Source organism: Hyperoodon ampullatus, assembly GCF_949752795.1.
Source record: "Hyperoodon ampullatus genome assembly, chromosome: 3".
Lineage (NCBI taxonomy): Eukaryota > Metazoa > Chordata > Mammalia > Artiodactyla > Ziphiidae > Hyperoodon > Hyperoodon ampullatus.
The window spans coordinates 143,255,095-143,274,140 of NC_136916.1; the positions used below are offsets into that span (position 1 = coordinate 143,255,095).

At 55.7% G+C, this 19,046-nt stretch overlaps 1 protein-coding gene across 1 annotated transcript in view; it reads right to left on the reverse strand.

Moving 5' to 3' along the window:
• Positions 1–2,361: 2,361 nt before the first annotated feature.
• Positions 2,362–19,046, reverse strand: part of SPTB (spectrin beta, erythrocytic) — a gene marked incomplete at both ends in the record, with an annotated part of 66,992 nt that continues 50,307 nt past the window's right edge. Inside the window, 10 exons of the mRNA XM_079698831.1 lie at positions 2,362–2,529; positions 2,680–2,722; positions 2,976–3,149; positions 5,167–5,429; positions 15,023–15,101; positions 15,615–15,664; positions 15,974–16,170; positions 16,976–17,060; positions 17,538–17,676; positions 18,782–19,026. Coding sequence (XP_079554957.1) covers positions 2,362–2,529; positions 2,680–2,722; positions 2,976–3,149; positions 5,167–5,429; positions 15,023–15,101; positions 15,615–15,664; positions 15,974–16,170; positions 16,976–17,060; positions 17,538–17,676; positions 18,782–19,026 — 1,443 coding nt within the window. The remainder of the gene's footprint in view (positions 2,530–2,679; positions 2,723–2,975; positions 3,150–5,166; positions 5,430–15,022; positions 15,102–15,614; positions 15,665–15,973; positions 16,171–16,975; positions 17,061–17,537; positions 17,677–18,781; positions 19,027–19,046) is intronic.

The following is a 19,046-nucleotide window of genomic DNA, read 5'->3' on the forward strand; positions in this document are numbered from 1 at the left end:
AAACCTTGCCAGGGCACCAGGAGCTTAGCCCCCCCATGTGGCACAGAGTCCCAAAGCTGGGCCCCTGCAGTTTTCAGTCCAGTGAGTTGAATGTCTTGGGGCCTGTGTGATGTGGGGGGAGGGGTGCGTGGGGAGCTGGCAGTAGATGGTGGGTCACGTGCAGCCGGCTGCTGCCCTTGCCCAGTCTGGGGGCCCAGGGGTGGTGAAATCCTAGCTTTTCCTTGAGGCCCTTTCATTCTTGGGACTGTGGAGTTGCTTGCTGAAATTCTTCACTTCAGGTGCTGCTTTGGCACACGTGGAGGGGAGAGGGTGGCCCCTAGTCTCTTGGCTCCCTGAAGACTGGCCCATGGGAACAGTTGAGGGAGACTCTTGCCGCTATCTACCCTGGAGCAGGACATGCCCTCAGATGCACCAGAGGCCGTCTGTATTGCCAGGTGAGTGTCATCACCTCACTGCCTCCTGCCTTGGTTTCCCTAGGTATAGAAAGAGGCTGGTGGGTGGTACAGATTAGGTCCCCTGTGGGTGCACAGAGGGCCATAGGGTTAGGTGCATAGAGGCCAAATGAAGACCCTGGCTCCAGAGGTGGGACCACCTGTCAGGCTCCAGCAGAGAACGTCCCTCCTGTGGTTCTTGTCTGCTGAAATTGCCTTCCCTTGACACGGTGGTATTGATCTCGAGCACTAAGGGCTCCTGGGAAGGCCTAGTAACTCCGGATGCCTATGCCTGTGATTTCTGCCTGAGCTTCACCCGCTTCCGGGGGATCATCTCAGTGTGTCTAAGGCTCCTTCCCATGGGGAAGGTGATGGAAACAGCAACTGCTGGCCCCAGGGACCTTTCTGGTCTACCCAGGGGAAATGCCTGCTGCCTGCAACTTAACCCCTCTTTTGGACCTAACCCCAGTTAAGATGCTGGGCTGGAGCTGTATTGCTTTCAGAGAGTGACGGAGAAAAATCCCTGTGGAACTAGTGGTCTCTTCCGTCTGGAAGTCTGACCTCAGCAGCACAGGGAAAGCTATCCCTGGGGATAGAGGTTGCAGGGCCCCTTTTGGCTGTGCTTGGGATTGTCAGGTAGATACCCATGTGGCCCCCTGACTCAAGGCCAGGACCTTCCGGAGGAGCTAAGCAAGGGTGCCCGCCACACCTTATTGGCTTTGGCCCCAGCATTTGTCCCAGCCGTATGGGGTTGTTACGTGGGTCGTAATAAATACCCAGGTGTGGCCACATTTGCCACCCCAGGGTGACGGGTCATGAAATTTGCTGTCGGTCCAGCCAGCACCCTCAGGTGGTACCAGACAGAACACGTGGGGTATTTGGCTTTGGGATGCTCTACCCCAGGCATTGCAGTGTCCATCTTGGACCTGGGGACCTGCGCTGTCTGCCTTAAGGGCCCTGGGTCCGAGTGGGATGTTGCTGGTTGGGCAGGTGCTGGGAGTGCGGGCGGACCCGAGTGGACAGGCAGCGCCTTAGGCAGTGTGGAGACCTATCTACCTCCTTCTGGGCTGAGCCCTAAACTCTAACTGTAGTTTTAAAAGAGGGCTGGCTTGAGAGCTTCCTGGTCCTCCTACCACCATCGGGGGTGGCAGCAAGGGGTGCCGGAGGCCGCGGGAGCCCCTGTGCACTTAGGACCCATCGATGTTGCAGGGTGCCCCCCTCTTTCGGTGGGAGGAGGAGCAAGGAGGGGATGCGGTGGCCCCTGAGGTGAGAGTCCCCGTCTGAGGAAGCCCAGCGGGGAGGAGGCCGTCGTGTCCCGTCAGTCCCCAGCAGCCCCTGGCCCAGAGCTACCTGAAGCCTCCTTCCTCACGCCCCTAAGGCGCAGGTCGGGCATTTCTGGTGTCCTCTTCCCTTTCCCTTTCCCTGGCTGCGACTGAGCAGGAGGTGACCCCAAGCAAGGCTTGCTTTGGGAGTGGGCAGCGTCTGAGGAACCCCATCAGCCTTCTTCTCCAGCTTATGTTTGAATGGGTGGGACGGGCTGGCGCCCCTCAGCCCGGGAGAGGGCGGGGAGAGGAGGGCGTGGGCCTCGAAAACCGTCTCCTGCCCCCAGCCCCGGAGGCCCCGAGGGCCGAGGGCCGGCGGAGCTGGGAGCTCCGTCCCTGGAGCCCGCGCTCGCCGTGTGCGGGGCGCCGGGGCTGCGGGCAGAGGGCGTGGAGGCAGGCGTGGGCCGGGCCGGGCCGGGCGACGGCGCGAAGGCAGCTATTGCAGTGCAGCGGGGCCCGGGGCCCGGCCGGCGACTCGGGGCAGGCAGGCGGCAGGCAGCGGCGGCCAGGCCGTGGGCAGCAGGAAAACCCGGCCGAGGAGGGAAGCGCTCGTCCCCGCTCGTCGCTCATCCCGATGCACTGGCTTCACCCGCGGGGTGCCCGAGAGGCTACTTCTTTTTGGGGAAGAAGCTGAATCTCTTCTCCTTGTCTTTCTTGCCGAGGCTGGCGTCGGGGCCGGTGATGGAGGGTAGGGGCAGGCTCTGTGCCTTGACACGGATGCTCTGGGACTCGTTGATGGCGGTGCTCATGCCCTGCAGCCAGGACAGCATCTCCTCCTATAGGGCAGGAGGGTCAGGGCCCCGCAAAGGACGGGGTGCCTCTAGGACAACCCCTCCTCCTGAGTGAGCCTTGAGGTCAAGTGGCATGCGTCCCTTCCACCTGCCCCTTTGTTGGTGGGGGTCTGGGCTAGGCAGCCCTGCACTTACCTCATCCTTGCCATGGAAAAGCCACTCGCTGCCATTGCTCAGCCTAGGAGGACAGAGGGTTTCCTGCGTGGCCACCTCTGGATCTGATCCCCCAGCCCCCTGAGCTTTCCCATGACCAGAACCCTGTCAGGCAGCACAGCACCTTCTGAGAGAGGCAAAAATCAGGACCACCAGCCTCTCTGATTTGAAAAATCCCTGAAGGACAGCTCAGGTCTGAAGCTGGTCCCAAAGAGTGGGCCCCTGTCCAGCCACTTATGCCAAACCAGGGAAGGGGCAGTGGACAGGCGGGGCCTCACCTCAGCTTGAAGACGTGCTTCTTCTTCTTGTAGCTGGCAGCAATCTCACAGATGGCATGTCTCAGAGCCAGGGGCTCCTCCCCATGGTAGGGCACCCCCAGGGCCAGGTTCTTGGCATCCTTGTAGAAAGTCAGCTCGCTATTCCTGAGCACACAGTACAGGTTGTTCCAGGACCTGTGAGGGTACAGAAAAGCAGGTCACCTACAGTCCTGATACAGCATCTCTATAATCAGTCCCCATAGTTTTACCATTTTTCTTAATTATACCAATTTTACCCTGATCAATAGTAATACATTTTACTGTTTAAAAAATTGCAAAGAAAAATCATCTGCATGTAATTCCACTACCAAAAGTTGACCATTGTTAACATTTGATGTATTTCCTTCTAGTCTTTTTTCTATTCACATATATAGCTAAAATTGGATTATACTGTATATTCAATTTTATGTCCTGCTTTTAAGTTTAACACTATATCATGAGTATTTCCCCATCCTCAAATATTTGAATTCTCAAATATTTCTTGAAAATAATTTTGAATAGTTATATGGTATCCTATCGCATATATAAATAATCCCTTTATTGATGGACCTTTTAATACTGGAAATTTTATCCATGATTTAAATAGCAGTATGATAAACATCCTTGCCTGTAACTCTGATCTTACCTTGAGATATATTTCTAGAAGTAGAATTATTGAGTCTAAGACCAATAGGATAAACAGCTTTTCAAAGCATTTCCATAGCCACCAGCATATTTGAGTCTCACTACAGAACTGTAACGTGAATAGAGCAGGGTTTTGTTTTGCTGGTAGTGATATTTTGTTTTGCTGATGATCTATGCCTAGTATACTGTACTAGCACTTTTTAAAGAAACGTATTGGTGTAAATCAAGGCTCATCTAAGCTGAAATGTTTGGTGAGAACAGCAGGCTCATGGGCTCATGTGTGGGCTCACCTGAGCTCCTTCCCTGACAAGTGGGGAACATGTTGCCCTTTCACAGTAGTGAGTACTGAGAAACATTAAGCTTTTCTTCCTCCTCTTCCTCCTTTCCTCCTCCCTCCCTTTTGAGGGCAGAAAAGTGGAGAACTAGCAGGGCACGTAGGGAGGAAGGACTGGAAGGTCAAAGAGAGAACCTGACCTGTACAAAGCTGGCTGCAGAGCCATTCCACAAAGCCCAGATTTCTGACACCAGCTCAGGGATCTTTCCTCTGGCCCTCACCACCTTCTCTGAGCTTGTAGCCCAAGTAAGGCAGTTGCAAAGGAGGAGCTGGTCTTGGAGTAAATGGACAAATGATTTAACCTCTCTGAGACTGTTTCCCCATCTGGAAAATGGAAACCTCAATATCATAAGCGGTTTGAGAAGCTATTATCAGTCCTAACATAATGCCTGGCACACAGTAGGTACTTTATAAATGCTAGTTTCCCTTTCCCTGCAGGCTCTCCATATATAAGCAATAAACCTCTTCAGGTTGGCTGGAATTTGAATTAACTTTGGCGTGTCCCCCAGGCCAGGCTCTCTCTGTATGCTGCCAGTTGGCCCTGGGAATGTGGCTGGCTTCAGCCTCTTGATGCTGCCCTGTTTCTCTGGGACCCTGGACTGCTACCTGAAGGCAGGAGCCTCCAGAGACTTTGGGTCTAGGCATCCCTGGGTAGACCACACCCAAGGACATGACTGCCTCAGGGTCAGGAAACGACACAGCCTCTGAATGAATTTCTCAGGGTCATATGGTTGCTAGGAGGGACCATAGCAACTCTTTCTTCTCTCCTATTTTATAGCTGGGGAAACTGGGGCCCAGACTGGGTAAAAAGTGGGACTTGGTCAAGGATGTGTTATTAGTGCCAAGGCCTACCTGTTACCCCGCCCTGGGATCATAACAGCTAGTGTTCACTGAGTTCCTGCTCTGTGCCAGGCATGGCATCTGCACTGAAGAGGCAGGCTGCCCCCGTCATGTCCATTTTACAAGTGAGAGGCTGAGTAACTAGTACCAGGTCATAGGATTTGAACTCAGGACCACAACGGAAGACAGGCTTTTCCCATCATGCCAAGCAGCCCCCGGGCTGTCCCAGAGGATGCCCAGGAGCTCTCAGACTAGAGGCAGAGGGCACCCTCGCCCACAAGCATACCCATGTTGCTCTGTTGAAGTCCCTGGGAGCTGCCCACCCCTCCTACCCCGCGGCCCTCCCCCACACACCTGTTGGACGCCTTCTTGTTGGGCCCCTCCAGGTCGTGCTTGCGGCCCAAGTAGCCCTCCATCTGCACGCCGTGCCCGTGGTCCACCTGGGCCGGCAGCGTTGTAGGCTCATCACCCTCGCTCAGAGGCGTGTCCAGGACCTTAAAGAGGGGCTCTGTGGTGGGCCTCTCATCTGTGCTGGATTTCTCCTCCTGCCCTTCCTTGTGCGGCCCTGGCGGCAGTGGCGGCTGCAGGTCCTGGGGCCACTGCCTCTCTTCTTCCCCCTGCTCAGGGGCATATGGGAGGAGCACACCTTGCTGGGGGTTCAGAGCCAGGGGTGGCTACTCTCGGTAGAACTGGGAGGTCAGCAGGCCCCACCTAAGTCTGGTTCCTCTCTCCTGTGCCCTTCCTGGCCCACCCTGGCCCTCCCTCAACCTGCTGTGGGTTTCCACCTGGCCTGCTTCCCTAGCCTGTGCCCATGTCTCTGGCTCCATTCCCACTCTCCCCCTCTCCAACCTAACATAGGAACAGAAGGTTCTTAGAGTGAGCTGAAGGGGCTCATCCAGGGGGGTTTCCGCTGCTGCTCGCTGCCCGGCTCCAGGGCCCACCCCTGCTTCAGACAGATACTCCAGCTCCTACTGAGTCATCCGTGGGCTCTGGCAAGACTTCAAATGAAGAAAGGGTTCTGCTGCTAAGACAGGACAGAAGAACATTTGTGGTAGGATGTTGTATGGGAACCCTTCTGTTACCTTCCACTTGTGTCTAAAACCCCAAAGCTAAGGGCACCAGGCCCTAAGCCTCCCCCACCACCTTCTAAAGGGAGACCCAGACCTTCCCGGGTCATGGTGCAGGTCCTGCCCCCGTCATTTGGTGGGGATTTGTTGGAGGAGGGCAGTGGTTCCTAACCCTGGCTGCCTTTTACAATCACCTCGGGAGCTTTAACAAAGGATGCCGGGACCCATCCTCAGGATGCTGAGTTAACTAGCCTGGAGTGGGGTCAGCACACTGGAATTTCTTAATCAGCTTTTCATGCACTCGAAGGTGCTGCAGGGGTAGAGAATCACCACCTAAGGAGTCACTGCTCCAGGGAAAGTCCGTGGCTTTTACCTCCCTGCTCCTCCCCGTGGAGGGCAGGATCCTCCCAGCCCCTGCCCAAGCCAAGTGAGGGGCCTCCAGTGGAGCCACGTGCTGGTATGTCAGGTGCCCATGAGAAGGGGAAGCAGACCTCTTATTCCCCAGCTGGGTACATCCTTATGCAGAGGCCTTGCTGATCCGCCTTTGTGCCACTGCAGCAGGAGAGAGGGCAGGACAGATTGCGGCAGCAAGGGGCAGCCAGCCTCCGAGTGCAGCGCAAGAATGCCGGCTGGGGCAAGAATGGGGGGGTCTCCTATGTGCCCAGCACCAAGGAAGCCCACCCTTGCTTGAGACATCTGGCCAGAATCCTGTCTCAAAGGCCTGACTGCTGGAGACCTTACAGCACCAGGTCGGAAGGGTCTTGTAGGCCCCCAAGCAGGTGGTATCTGGACACCTGAAGGACCAAGGGCACTGACAGCCCAAGAGGACCAGAGCCAACCCAGGCAGTAAAGAGACACTGCCCCCTTTTCTACTCCCTGTCCCAACTGAAGATGGAGACCCAGGAGAGTGCTGGGGAGGAGCCAGGAAACAGCAGACCCTGTGCTCCCCATTGTGGGTCCTTCAGACCTTGGCTCAAAGCCAAAATAGAGAAATGGAGAATGAGAGGCTATGGGCACCATACTGGACATCAGATTGAAGCTTCAAACAAACAGACTGGTTAGACTTTTTAACAGCTAAAAGTGACCAGGGTCTGCCTGAGCTGGCACTAAGGAATGGGAAGCGGAGGCTCAACGGAGATGTCTGAAGGCAGTGGTTGGAAGAAAGGTAAGGCTGGTCATGGCTGTATCCCATCAAATTAGGGCTGTTCAATAAACAGGTTGGGGTTCCCTAAGATCTCATTTAAAGAAAGGATAATATGGCTGGAAAAGTTTGAAAACACTACCCTAGTCTAACACCTTCAATCTATGAGAAAACCTGTGCTCAGAGAGGTTAAGTGACTTACCCAAGGTCACACAGCTCATAGATACCAGAGGCAATTAAGAGCATGCACTCCAGAACTGGACAGGCCTGAGTTTTTACCACATCTGTAGGGCTCTCATCTTTTCCTGTCCCTTGAGAGTTGTGGCTGGGCCATGCCCATCTTTATGCATCTGGCAGTATTTATATCTTCGAGTGTCAGCAATGAGCCAGAATTGACCACAACGATCTGAAGGCTCTAAAGCCCTGCCTGGATCCCCCTCCAGCAAGGAGGAAGGGCAGGAGTGGCAGGGTTGGATCTGGGAGCCTGCGTTTGGGGTCCTTCTATGGACCCAGTCAGGCCAACCCTCTGACTTGGGCATAACTGTTGGGGAGGTAGTGAAGCCTTTCATCCTCTGTCTCTCCAGCTGGCTGTGCTGTTCCTCCTGGTGATGGGCCAGGCCCTCCCCACACCTGCTCTGGGGGGCTCAGGGAAGATGCGTGGCAGATGCTGGGAGGAAAGCCCAGCAGACCCTCACAACCATGTTCACCCCTCTCAGCCAGCCTCTCCCCTCCTGGGACTGGTTTTACTAGAGCCCTGTGTGTCCATATTTTCTTCCTATACTTTTCATTTCCATGCTCCTTCCTTTCGGGAACTGTCCTCTGAAAATAGAGATGGTTTTTCCAGGACTGCCTCCCAATTTAATCTCACCTTTCTTCTGTTTCTTCCTAATGGATGCCTGACCCATGTTCCCTGGCAGGGCCAGTCAGAGGCCATGGCCAGTGTGATCAAAAGTTAAATGGCCAGGACATGGGTGGGCTTTGGGAAATGGGGGTTTTCCAACGTATGCAAAGATTTCTTCCGTTCTCTTGACTGTTCATGTGGAGACAACTTAAAACACACCCTCTCCCCTGTCCCCTGAAGGCCAAGGCCTGAGGAGAAGGAGTCGAGAATGAGGGTGGGAGGTGGAGGGGTCTGGTGGCAGCTGCTCCTCCCAGGCCCAGGGCTGGCAGGGCTTCTCTCCCTCCTGGGTTAGGGGAAGGGACACACAGGAGAAAGGTGGGGGCATGGTTTGGGCAAAAGGGCCCTCCTTTTATAGGCCCCAGGGGTAAATATGCTTTGCACCATCTTCTAAGAGAGCTGGGGGTTGAGGGGCAGTTCTCCTGCTGCCCCTGGAACCATACCATGCTCTGATGGAGATTCTGCCTTGCCCGACAGGTAGAGGGATCTGTGGACAGCAGAGCACCAGGAGGGGATGCTGGCTACTCGTTGGCTGTAGGGACAGGTAGGTTCTGCCAAAAGGCCCCGGATAGCTAAGATGATCCAAGACTCGCTTCTATCCTCCGTGATGTAAGGCAGAAGGCCAGCTGCTTTAGCCCTTGGGTCATCAGGAAGATGCAGAGATTACACCTACTCTGCTGAGGGGTAACCCAGCCTAGAGCAATCACTCAGAGGAGCTGGGGGACACTCTGAAAAAAAGAGGTATCCAGCTACTTGGAAGAAACTCTGGGCGTCAGGTTGGGGCTGCTGGAGAGTTTAGACCATAAGTGGGTGTAACAGACGGAGGGAGAATGGCCCAGTGATGGGGCCTGGAATAAGCATGGAGCTTCTGTTCTCTGATTTGAGGGTCTGGGTGACAGGTGGGTGGGTGGGACACATCTGAGGTAGGTGTGTGCGCTGGCTGCTGGGATCACGATGTCAGAGGAGGGTAGGGGACAGGCAGCATTGGATGCCGGGGAGAACGTCACGGGAGGAAAGGACACAGATAGGAGAGCCTTTTAGGATCTCACAGGATTGTAGTCAAACAGGGAGAGGCACATCAGAGTCTTTGCAGAGTCTTGTAAGCTTGACTTTTTAGGGTCCTGCCTTGTTAGGAAACTAACTTGGATGGGGGGAAGCAGGCAGATATCTCTTCCCCAAAGGAGGTTCAAGAAGATGAAGGGAGGAGGGTCAGGATGGGTACATTTCTTACCTGGACTAAAGGTGTTGAAGGTGTACTTCCAGGCTAAGCCAGCAGGTGGCGCAGGGGGACAGCACACAGACAACTAACTCCAGCTCCAGGGAGAAAAATAACCAGGGGTGCGACCACAGGGTCTTTGGGAGGTTTTAGAAGATGCTCAGTGAACCGAGACACATCAGCAAACAAGGAAACACAAGTGAGCTTCTCTCTAAAGGAAATGCTGATAAGTGAGAAGGAGGGCGAGAGGATGCACCCCAGAGACTGTTGGACTTTATCCGTGCAATGGTCTTACCCGCCTACCTCACAGCAAGGACTGAGCCTAGAGTGTGTATGTAGGGGGCCTCCAGGGAAGGGCACTCCAGGAAGATTGGTTTGGGAGGGTGTTGGCAATGGATGTTAGAATTCATATGGAGGATGTTTCTCTTAAGAGATGAAGGACTGCAGTGAGGAAAAAAATGAAGGGAAAAATGAACACAATCACCTACTAGGTGCTCTACCTCTATTCTCTTTTTCTATCCTCACACCCTTTCTACGAGGCAAGTATCACTACCCCTATTTTACAGCTGAGGGAAACTGAGGGTCAGGGAAAATGAGTAACTAGCCCACAGTCACACAGCTAGTGAGTGGAAGTCTGAGGATGCAGATCTCTCTGGTCCCAAACCCTGTGCTCTTCCTACTAAATCCTGCTGCAAGAGAAGACGGTGGTACTATTGCTCCAGAGAAAAGAGCCTATCCAATGGGGCTCATGGTCTAAAGGGGAATGAGTCTGGCTTATGTAAGACACGTGGCTGATTGGCTGAGGCAGTGTGATCCGTGTCACGGCCACCTTGGAAAGGGCCAGAAGAGGGGCTTGAGGCCAGACAAGATCTATTGTTGAATACCTTAGGCAACCAAATAGCCCTGTGAGACGGTGGGGTGGGGGAAGCTGGCCACTTCCGCAGCCGAGCACTTTTTCCCTCCCCCAGTGTCTGAGGTCTGGGCTCTCATCTTCTGGGTGAGAAGGCTGTCAGCAGACAGGTTGGGGAGGTGGTTCAGAAGACAGTTGTTTGCAAGAGAAGAAAAAGAGATGGTTGGTTGAGTTGAGAGCAGCCAAAGAGATGAAGAGATGGGAACTTAGGGTGAAGAGACAAATGCCTAAAAGGAGAACAGAGAGGCTGTTGCTGAACGGAGGAAAGACCATGGGAGGAGCTGAGGCTGGAGCAGTGGGGGGTCCACCGGGTTGGTGGCAGGGATGGTGAGGGGCTCTCATGAGGAGTGGGAGGGGCAGCAGAGGGGATCAGCACTGTGTCCCAGGGGCCAGCTGCCTGTCTGAGATGACCACTGGGAACCAGGGTAGACAACAGGAGGGGACACAGAGCAGAAGGCCACCACATAAAGTGACGGGGAGAGGAGAGGGGAGTGTGCAGGGTCCCCTTGGACAGGGAGGGGAGACCTGGTCCACGGCCATCCCCGGGGGAGAGAACGACTCTTCCTCAGGAGCTGTCTTTGCCATTCCCACCACCAGTGTGGGCTCTTCGGGTCCCTGCCCTGGAGGAGCTGGCAGCTGCTTGATGCCTTAGGGACTCTGAGCCAGCCACTCAGAAAGACTCAGAAGAGAAGATGCTGACTCCCCCCATCCAGATCTGACACCCAGCAGTCAAGCTGGCAGCTTCAGGCCTCATTTCGGAGATGCCTACAATGTTAACTGAGTCCCATCCTGGGTTCATCAATATCGGGGATGCTCTAAAACACAGATTGGAAGATGAACTTAGGAGTTGCCTTTGAGCAGCGGGGCCAGGAAGATCACGTCCGACCATAGCACAGAGAGTTGGGCGCACCGAGCAGCGGACAGATGTCCACAGAGATCCTAGAGCCAGCTCCTCCACGGAGACTGGAGCGCCAGGGCGCGGTGCCAGACTGTAGGCAGACACAGCCCTGCCACGCTGATCCAGGCATCCTGGGGAGACAGACACGCCCAGGTTCACGGGAAGACTGACGTTCTTTCCAGGCGGGGTCTGCTCATTATGGACAAACACACCATTTGCCTTCACTGTGAAACGCCTGAATCAGCAGCTCAGTTCAGCCGGGGAGGATGGGGAAAGCTTGCTCAGGCAAGAAGAAACACAGCTGCTGCCTCCACACCCACATCCCTTCCCTCCAAGAGCGTCAGAGTCAGGCCTCTGGCTGCTGATTAGAGCCCTAGGCTGCCTGCTGGGGAGGCTGCTGCTGTGGGGAGTTGCCAAGGGAGTGACAGCAGCTGGAGCCAGCCAGCCACTGGCTAGAAGGTGACCTGCTGCAACCCAGTGCCTGCTCAGCCCTGGGGCACCATCCCTCACATTCTCAAGTGCGGGTTATTTCCCCGAAGCCACGTCAACCTCTAAGACGCTGGAAGGGAGAGGCAAGGGACCTGGAGTCTGGACTCCTGTGCATTCCTAAGGAGATGCCCAGTCCTCTCTCCGGGAAGCCAGCTGCAGGCGGTCTTGGAAGGTCACGGGAAGAGTGACGTCTGTGAGCTGCTCTTGGGTAAGAGAGTTTTCCCTGACAACCTGATGAAGGCCTGATAATGACAGGCACCCAGGCAAATGCTCTCCGGAGCGGCCTCACCCCAGAATCCCTGCACCACAGAGGAATGTAGCCTTGAGGCTTGGAGGCAGACGGGGCACGACTGCCCCAAACAGGGAACCCCAGAGGCAGACTCTTTCTTGTCACAGCCCCTCGCAGCACCAACCCCTCTCAGGGGTATCCCTCTCCTCGTCACAGCAGCCCCATTGAGAGAGTTCCTAGAGCAGGGCCTGCTTCCCACCCGCGGCCAGGAAACAGGCACAGTGCGCAGAAGAGGTTCTGCAGCCGTTGGCTGGGGGCCCCTAAGCCTGGGGTGACTCGGATCCTCTGCAATACCATTGCTTCTCCAGGAAATCAACATCAGCATCTCAGCAACCAGCATCTCATCGCAAATGCTACACTGAGGATTCTGGGGCACTCAGCCTAGAAGATGAGGACTCTTAGCAGGACCCTCAAGCCCTCCCCAGAGCCGCACCCAGGATGAAGGGGGGACACCTAAGGTGGAGGGTGGGGCGTGAGAGGAAGGGGGAGAGCTCAGCCCGCTGCCCGGCCCCAGCCTGGGACTCCGGGACCACCTTCAGGGCCCTGGCCTTGGCAGGAGCAGAGGTCCAACCCTGCCTTCCTCTCATCCCCAAAGGAAACACCCTGGCCCCATTGCCATCTCTTTCTCATCTCCAGCCTCACACCAGCTGGCACCTGACCACAGAACCAGGTTCCTAAGAGTTGAGAATGAGACAAAAGTGGGGAAACCCGTCTCTCCCAACCCTCCCTTTATCTAGGTACATTGTTCACACACAGGAATGTTCTGGACTTTCTGTCATCCCACAGACGGAGCTTTATGAGGGCAGGGAGACCCAGGAGGATTAGGGGGGTTGCCTAAAATCATGCACGAAGTCTCTACAATTAAGGACTAGAACCCAATGTCCTGACTTCCACTCCAGGAATTTTGCCATTTGTGAAACCTTGTTTCTTCTGCTTGGCCTCATGCACTCTTACACACTTACCCGTATAATGGATTTTTTTCCCTTTCTTTTTGTTTTTATTAGAACATGCTCTAATGTGGAAAGGTAAGAGGTGATAGAGGCAATGGGTGTGCTTGAAGAAAAGCTGAATGCGTGGAATGGTACTCCAGTCCCTGCGTGTGCATACATGTGTGCGTGCATACACCCGGGAAGGGGAGGACCAGGCAGGGCTGGCAGGGTGGCCACCGTGTGCTGTGCAGCAGTCTACACAGGGATTCAGGTGTCTGGTCCACTCCCATGCAGGAAGCCGGCATGCACTACTGATGGGTTTCACGTGAAGCCACAGCGCACGGATCTATCCTATAGGGCACCGACACCAGACCACACACAGCACGGATCTATCCTATAGGGCACCGACACCAGACCACACATGGGACAGCAGGAGAGCCACTGGACCCAGGCCTACCCCAGAGAGAAGGCTCAGCGGACAGCCGCCTTCCTGGGAGAGGCCTGAGGTTTCTGGAAAGGTTTTGAACCCTGCATGTGACCCATTCTCCTCTCTTCTCATATCAAAGACCAATGGGATATCCCACCCTCCCTCGGAATCCCATGGATCCTCATGAAAACTCAACAAAGGGCTCGGAAAGGAGAAGCAGCAGGAAATCTGTTTCCATGAGGCCTCAGGCCTGGTGTTCATTTGATTCGCCATCCGGTTTCTTCCTGGTACCGGGCACAGGCCAGTTTCCCCATCTGGCGGGGTGGCTGGCTCTCTGGGAAGGGTCTCAAATGTGGGCTCACTCCCTCCTTCCAGAGACACTCAGGTCCAAGCACGTTATACTCCCCCCAAATCCAGCGACATTCAGGCGGTGGATGGAGGCGGCTCTGATGCACATGTAATTACATTGCACAGACATACACGACACAGACAATGGATGGATCGCGCAGGTGGTCACAAAGGAACCCATAGACCCGGGCCACCACCGCGTGCAGACACACAGAGACGCACAGCTGAAGCGCAGGTGGCAGGAACAGTCCCAGCCCCCATGTCCACAGTCCATGCCAGCCCCCAGAGTTCTCTCCTTCCAGTGGAGGCTGTTCCTGAGAAAAAGTCCACCAGAGACTCCCACATGCGCCGATGGGATCTTCAGAGGGAAGTCCTGGGAGAGACCCTCCAGCGGGAGCCCAGGAGTGCCCTCTGCTGGACATGAAGGGCTGGTGCAGCTCAGGACACCTCTGGCCGGCTGGAGGCGTCAGAGGGAGCTCAGAGTGTGAGTGTGAGTGAGTGAGTGTGTGTGTGTGTGTGTGTGTGTGTGTGTGTCTCAGAAGGGTGGGAAGGGCTGAAATCTAGACCTGACAGGGATTCTGCACAGGAAATGCTCGGTGTTGTGCATTTTTCTGGGGTGGCTGGTGTACCAGAAGTTTCCACCAAGAACTCCTAAAGGTTCAGGCAAGCTCACCTGGGCACCTGGAGAGGTGGTGGACATGCAGTGGCAAAGCCATGCAAGGCACATGCTGGGTTCTTGCTTTCTTCTCAGTCAGCTGCTCCCAGGACATTTCCCCAAAACCTGGATCACAGCCTCCCAGACTTCCTGCATAGACCATCTGGGTCCTTTTAGCTGAAGGATCTATTCCAGGCCAGGTCCTGAAGCCATCTGCCAGGCCTCTGGCAGCGGGAGTGTTTGCGTCCCTCCTTCACCTCCCCCACGCGTCCTCTTTTTCTACAAGTTGGAGGCCTGTGACCCAGAAGCCCTGGGGCTCTCCCTCACTCCTGAAGGGCTCCGTCGAGTCTGTTCTTGCCTCAGAGCTAGCTCTGTCTCCAACTCGCTGACCCACAAGCCTCAGGCCAGGAAGGTGCAAGGGGCGAGGGGCTCTGCTCAGGAAGAAGGAAACTGCTAGAGGGTGGATGTGCCCACTTCACTGCCCCAAATGCCATGGCCGGGGCAGGAAGGCCAAATCGTCCATTTGTGAGTATATTTGTGTGTGTGTGTGGGTGTAGAGGGTACAGTTAAGGATGGTGTTAGAGGGAAAATGGGTAAAAGGACAGTGTATACGAAGGAATCATTCCTGCCTGTATCAACTGTTCCTCCTGATGTCGATGGTAATGTATTTATATAATAAAATTTATTAGACCAAATAAAACCAAACTAAGAGAGTCATGTCAGTGGGCTGGCATGTCAGTTTCTTCTCGGTTGAAGGGAGAAGGGGAATTATTTTAGGAATTAACAAAAGCTAAGTAAACAAGGAAGACTGATTGAAGGAGTCTGGGGGGTAGGGGCAGTGTGTGCCCGTCCTGGCCTCCTGCCCCAGCTGAGCCTAGTCGGGATGAGGGGGCTCTGGCAGCAACGACTCCCAGGAACTAGACAAATGGGACAGGGAACTGACCGGGGACGTTCTCTCGGTGGCTGCTCGGTGGGGACCTCGGGGAGCCTCCCCTGCTGTCTCGCCTTCCTCCTCTTGAGGCCTGTGGAAGACACAGTCCCGATTTAGAAACAAACACCTCAGAGGCCAGAGACTACCTCCAAGGCCTGGCTTCCCACCCTGTCCCCAGAGAACACAAGCCAAGTCAGCGGCCTGGCAGACACTTAGCAAGGAGCTGCTCAATCTGCCTCAGCCTGAAAGGTTAGGCAGATGCTTCAGAAATGCCATGGCTCCGTGCAGCACGGCCTCTGGGACACGTGTTCAGCTGGTTCCCAGAGCAGGGGGGCAATGGTGCAGCAGCCACTGCCCTCCACCCATTTTCTTCCTGCACGAGGCCTTCAGGCCACCCAGGATTGGGGGGGAATGAAAGCTCTTCTTTGTCTTTAAGCTCCAGACACTGTATTTCTGTATTTCTCTGACTAGTGGCCCAGGTGTGAGAGGTCACGTGTGGATTGTCAAGGCATCAGGGGGCGGTTTCTGATTAGAAGGACCCTTCCCCTCCCCCTCTTCCACCCCTCTCAGCAGAGGGCTCCAGCCAAGTCCTCCCCACACTCACCCAGTCTCCTCGTCAGTTCTCTCCGGGGTCTGGTGTTCTTTGAGCTCAAGCTAGGGGAGGCAAAGGCCGGGGGTGGGTGTCGGGTCAGAGCAGCCACAGAGGGGAGCCTGTTCTCAGACAAGCTTCCTCCAAAGAGGCTCCCTGTACCCGACACACCTGGTGTTCGTTCCTTTTGGAATTAGCCCCTTTTGTCTTTGGGGTTCAAAAGTCAGTACTTTCTCCCACTCCTATTTCCTTCCCACTCTCCCGCCTTGCCCAGCCTTTACACTGTCCGCAGGTCCCCAGTAACCGCCCAAGACTTCTTGACTTGAGGAACCCCCAAGGCGCGGCTGCCCACCGCCCCGAGCCTCCCAGCTCACCGTGGTGGGCTTCTCCAGGGCGGCGAAGCGCTCTGCCCAGCCTGCCGTGGATTTCTCAAAAGCCTCATGCCTCTTGATGAGCTTTTCCACACTGTCCACCGTGTGTCCAAAGTCCCGGCTGGCCAGGTAGGGCTCCTGGGCGATCAGCCACGCTTCAGCCACCGAGGCGTCCCGAGAGAACTGGCACACTTCCAGCCCTGCCACGGACAACACGGCCAGGGGGTCTGTTAGCACCCAGCGGTCCGATCCTGCCGGGACCCCAGGGCCCCTCACAGACAGGCGCGGAGCTGGCAGGCAGGCTGAGACCCACGGAGGTGTCCCTGAATCGCGTGGACACCCTGCTCAGTGGTGACCTGCTGCCCGAGGCTGCTCCATCCCCATGCTGGGCCCCTACCTCATCTCCACCAATAGCGATATTTGAAAAACACATGAATTAGAACAAACTCTAAAACAAAATGGTTTTGACATCGCCCTTTGAGAACAGTCTTCTGCCCTGAGTGTTCCCTTCCCGGCCCCTGGCTGTCGCACTCACATAGTCGTGTACAAGCAGCCACAGGAGACTCCAGGTCTTTGTGGCTTGCGGCTTCTACCTGGGTGGTGGAATTTCCCTACCTCTTTTGTTTCCAGCTGCGGAGAACAGAGTTCTTTCTGTGCCCCACACGCCTCAGATCAAAGCTTTGGGATGCGCTAGAGCCCTACCCTGACCCCTGGAGAGGCCACAGCTCTACGGGGACACCGGCCAAGCAGGAGGCGGGGGACAGGTGGGGCAGAGGGTGGACAGGGAACAGGTGCTGGCTGGTCAGAGGGAGGCTTCCAGCAGCGTGTCTGCTGGGTCTTCTCCCCCAAAGCCCTTGGCCCTGAACTTTGCTGCTGAGTGGTGCTGTGGAGGCTCTTCTCCAGCAGGGGGGGAAATCCACCGTGTTGTGCCATCACCCCTCCCCGGCCCCTCCCCGCTCCCCGCCGGCCCCGCCCCAGGTTCCCTGGCTCCCAGGCTGCACTCACACATGTGGAGCTGCTCCTGGCGGGCCTTCCACTTCTCCTCCATCTCCTTCCTCCTGGACACCACCTGCTGCAGTTTCTCCCTGATCTGTGGGGAGGAAGGGAAGACAGCTCAGGCTTTGGTAACCCTTCCCACTGTCTGAGGTGGTGTGCGGAGGGGCCCTGCACAGCCTGCTGGGCTTTGTCACACCGACCTGGCTTCAAGTCTTGGCCCTGCCACTTGCCAGCTGTGCAGCCTTGGGTAAATTACTTAACCTCTCTGACGTTACCACGGGCCTCACCCAGGAAGTGGATGTCACCAAGACCAAAGCACACACACATGCGAGGGTTAGGTGGGTTATGAGCCCACTCTCCCTACAGAGTAGCGGCCAGTTCCTCGAATAGGTTTGGTGGAGCTATAATCCCCGGGCCTACACACAGCCCCAGTCCTCCCCGGGGTGAAAGAAAGCTAAGCCTCCTCAGAGAAACCACGGCCCATGGGTTCCCTCCCAGGAAGTTGTCTGGCCCAGCAGGAGCGGAGGCGAGGACAGGGAGGGCCCGTCTTGGTACTGCCTTCCCCTCCCACCTCATCCGAGGCTTGGTGTTGCCGCTGCAGCAGGGACTCGCCGAGCTCCAGGCAGGCGCTGAAGTTCTTGCTTCGGGTTTCCATCTCCGCCAGAATGCCCTTGTGATACTTCATGAGCAGTTCCACCGAGGAGACGTCCCTGTGGGGGCGGGTGTTTGGTGAAAAAGGAAACTCTGGGGGACTCTGGCCCATCTGACACCAAGTCCCGATCAGAGGGGGACCCCTACCTGCCTGGGAGTCTGACTCTCTCCTCTCTCTCTGGACAGCCAGGAAGTCCTCTGCCAGCTGCCCAGCCCCAGAAGGAACACTGAGGCCCTAGTGTCCTCCCTTGGTCAGTGGTCAGGACATGGACGGGGGTGCAGTGACCACAAAAAAAGCCCGGGAATGTTATATTTGGCAAGAAAAAGGAATGAGGTACTGATACATGGATGAACCTTGGAAAGACTGTGGTAAGTGAAAGAAGCCAGTCACAAAGGACCACATATTATATGATTCCACTCATATGAAAAGTCTATAATAGGCAAATTTAGAGACAGAAAGCAGATTAGTGGTTGCCAGAGGAGCGGGGGGTGATGACTGCTAAGGGGTACAGGGTTTCTTTCTGGGGTGATGAAAATGTTCTAACCATGCTGTGGTGATGGTTGTACAACTGTGACTATGCAAAACAAACACTGAATGGTACATTTTAAATGGCTGAATTGTATGGTATGCGGATTATAGCTCAATAATGATGTTAAATATAAAAGCTTGACCACCGGGACAGGCACCCTAGGGACAGAGGTGGGCACAAAGTGTGTAGAGAGCTCTGATCCCGGCCGACTGCCCACGTGCCTGCCCCCACCTCTCGTGCGCAATGAGCTCCTTTCCTGAGTTTTAGGGAAATGGCCCCCATATGCCCGTGCTGGGGGAAGAGCAGGACCGCTTCTGGACCTGCCCAGCTCTGAATGTGTAAACTTATGTTCACTGACAACCATGGCCCCTGCCCCCACTGTAGAATCTGAATGACAGATATCTTTCTCTCCACTCTCAGGACTCCCTTTACTCTGGAATAGTCGGTTCTCCCAGTGGCAGCTGAGCCACTCAGATTCTCCCTGGACCCAGCCTCAGGTGCCCCTTGGAGATTCTTGCACACCCACAGTCCAGGACATCTCTCCGGGACAGACCCTCGGAGCAGCGCCCTGCTCTGCCAGCCTCTGGGACAAAGTGGGCCAGGAGCGGGGCTGCCTTGAGGACGCCGCCCTCACCTGGGCTTCTCCTGGGTCTCGATTTGCCGGATGATGCTCTCCATCCAGGAGAGGAGGTCTCGGACCATGCTGAAGAAGCGGAATTTGTCCGCTGTGTCCACCAGCTGGGTGCGGCGCCCCGCGCAGGCATCGAGCAGCGCCTGCCATGCAGCGGACACCTCCTGTTCCTTGTTCTGGATGGTGTCTGCCTTCTCTCCAGCGTACGCTGTCTGCAGGCGGGTGGCCACGTCCTGGAACTGCTGTACCTGTGATGGGGCAAAAGTGA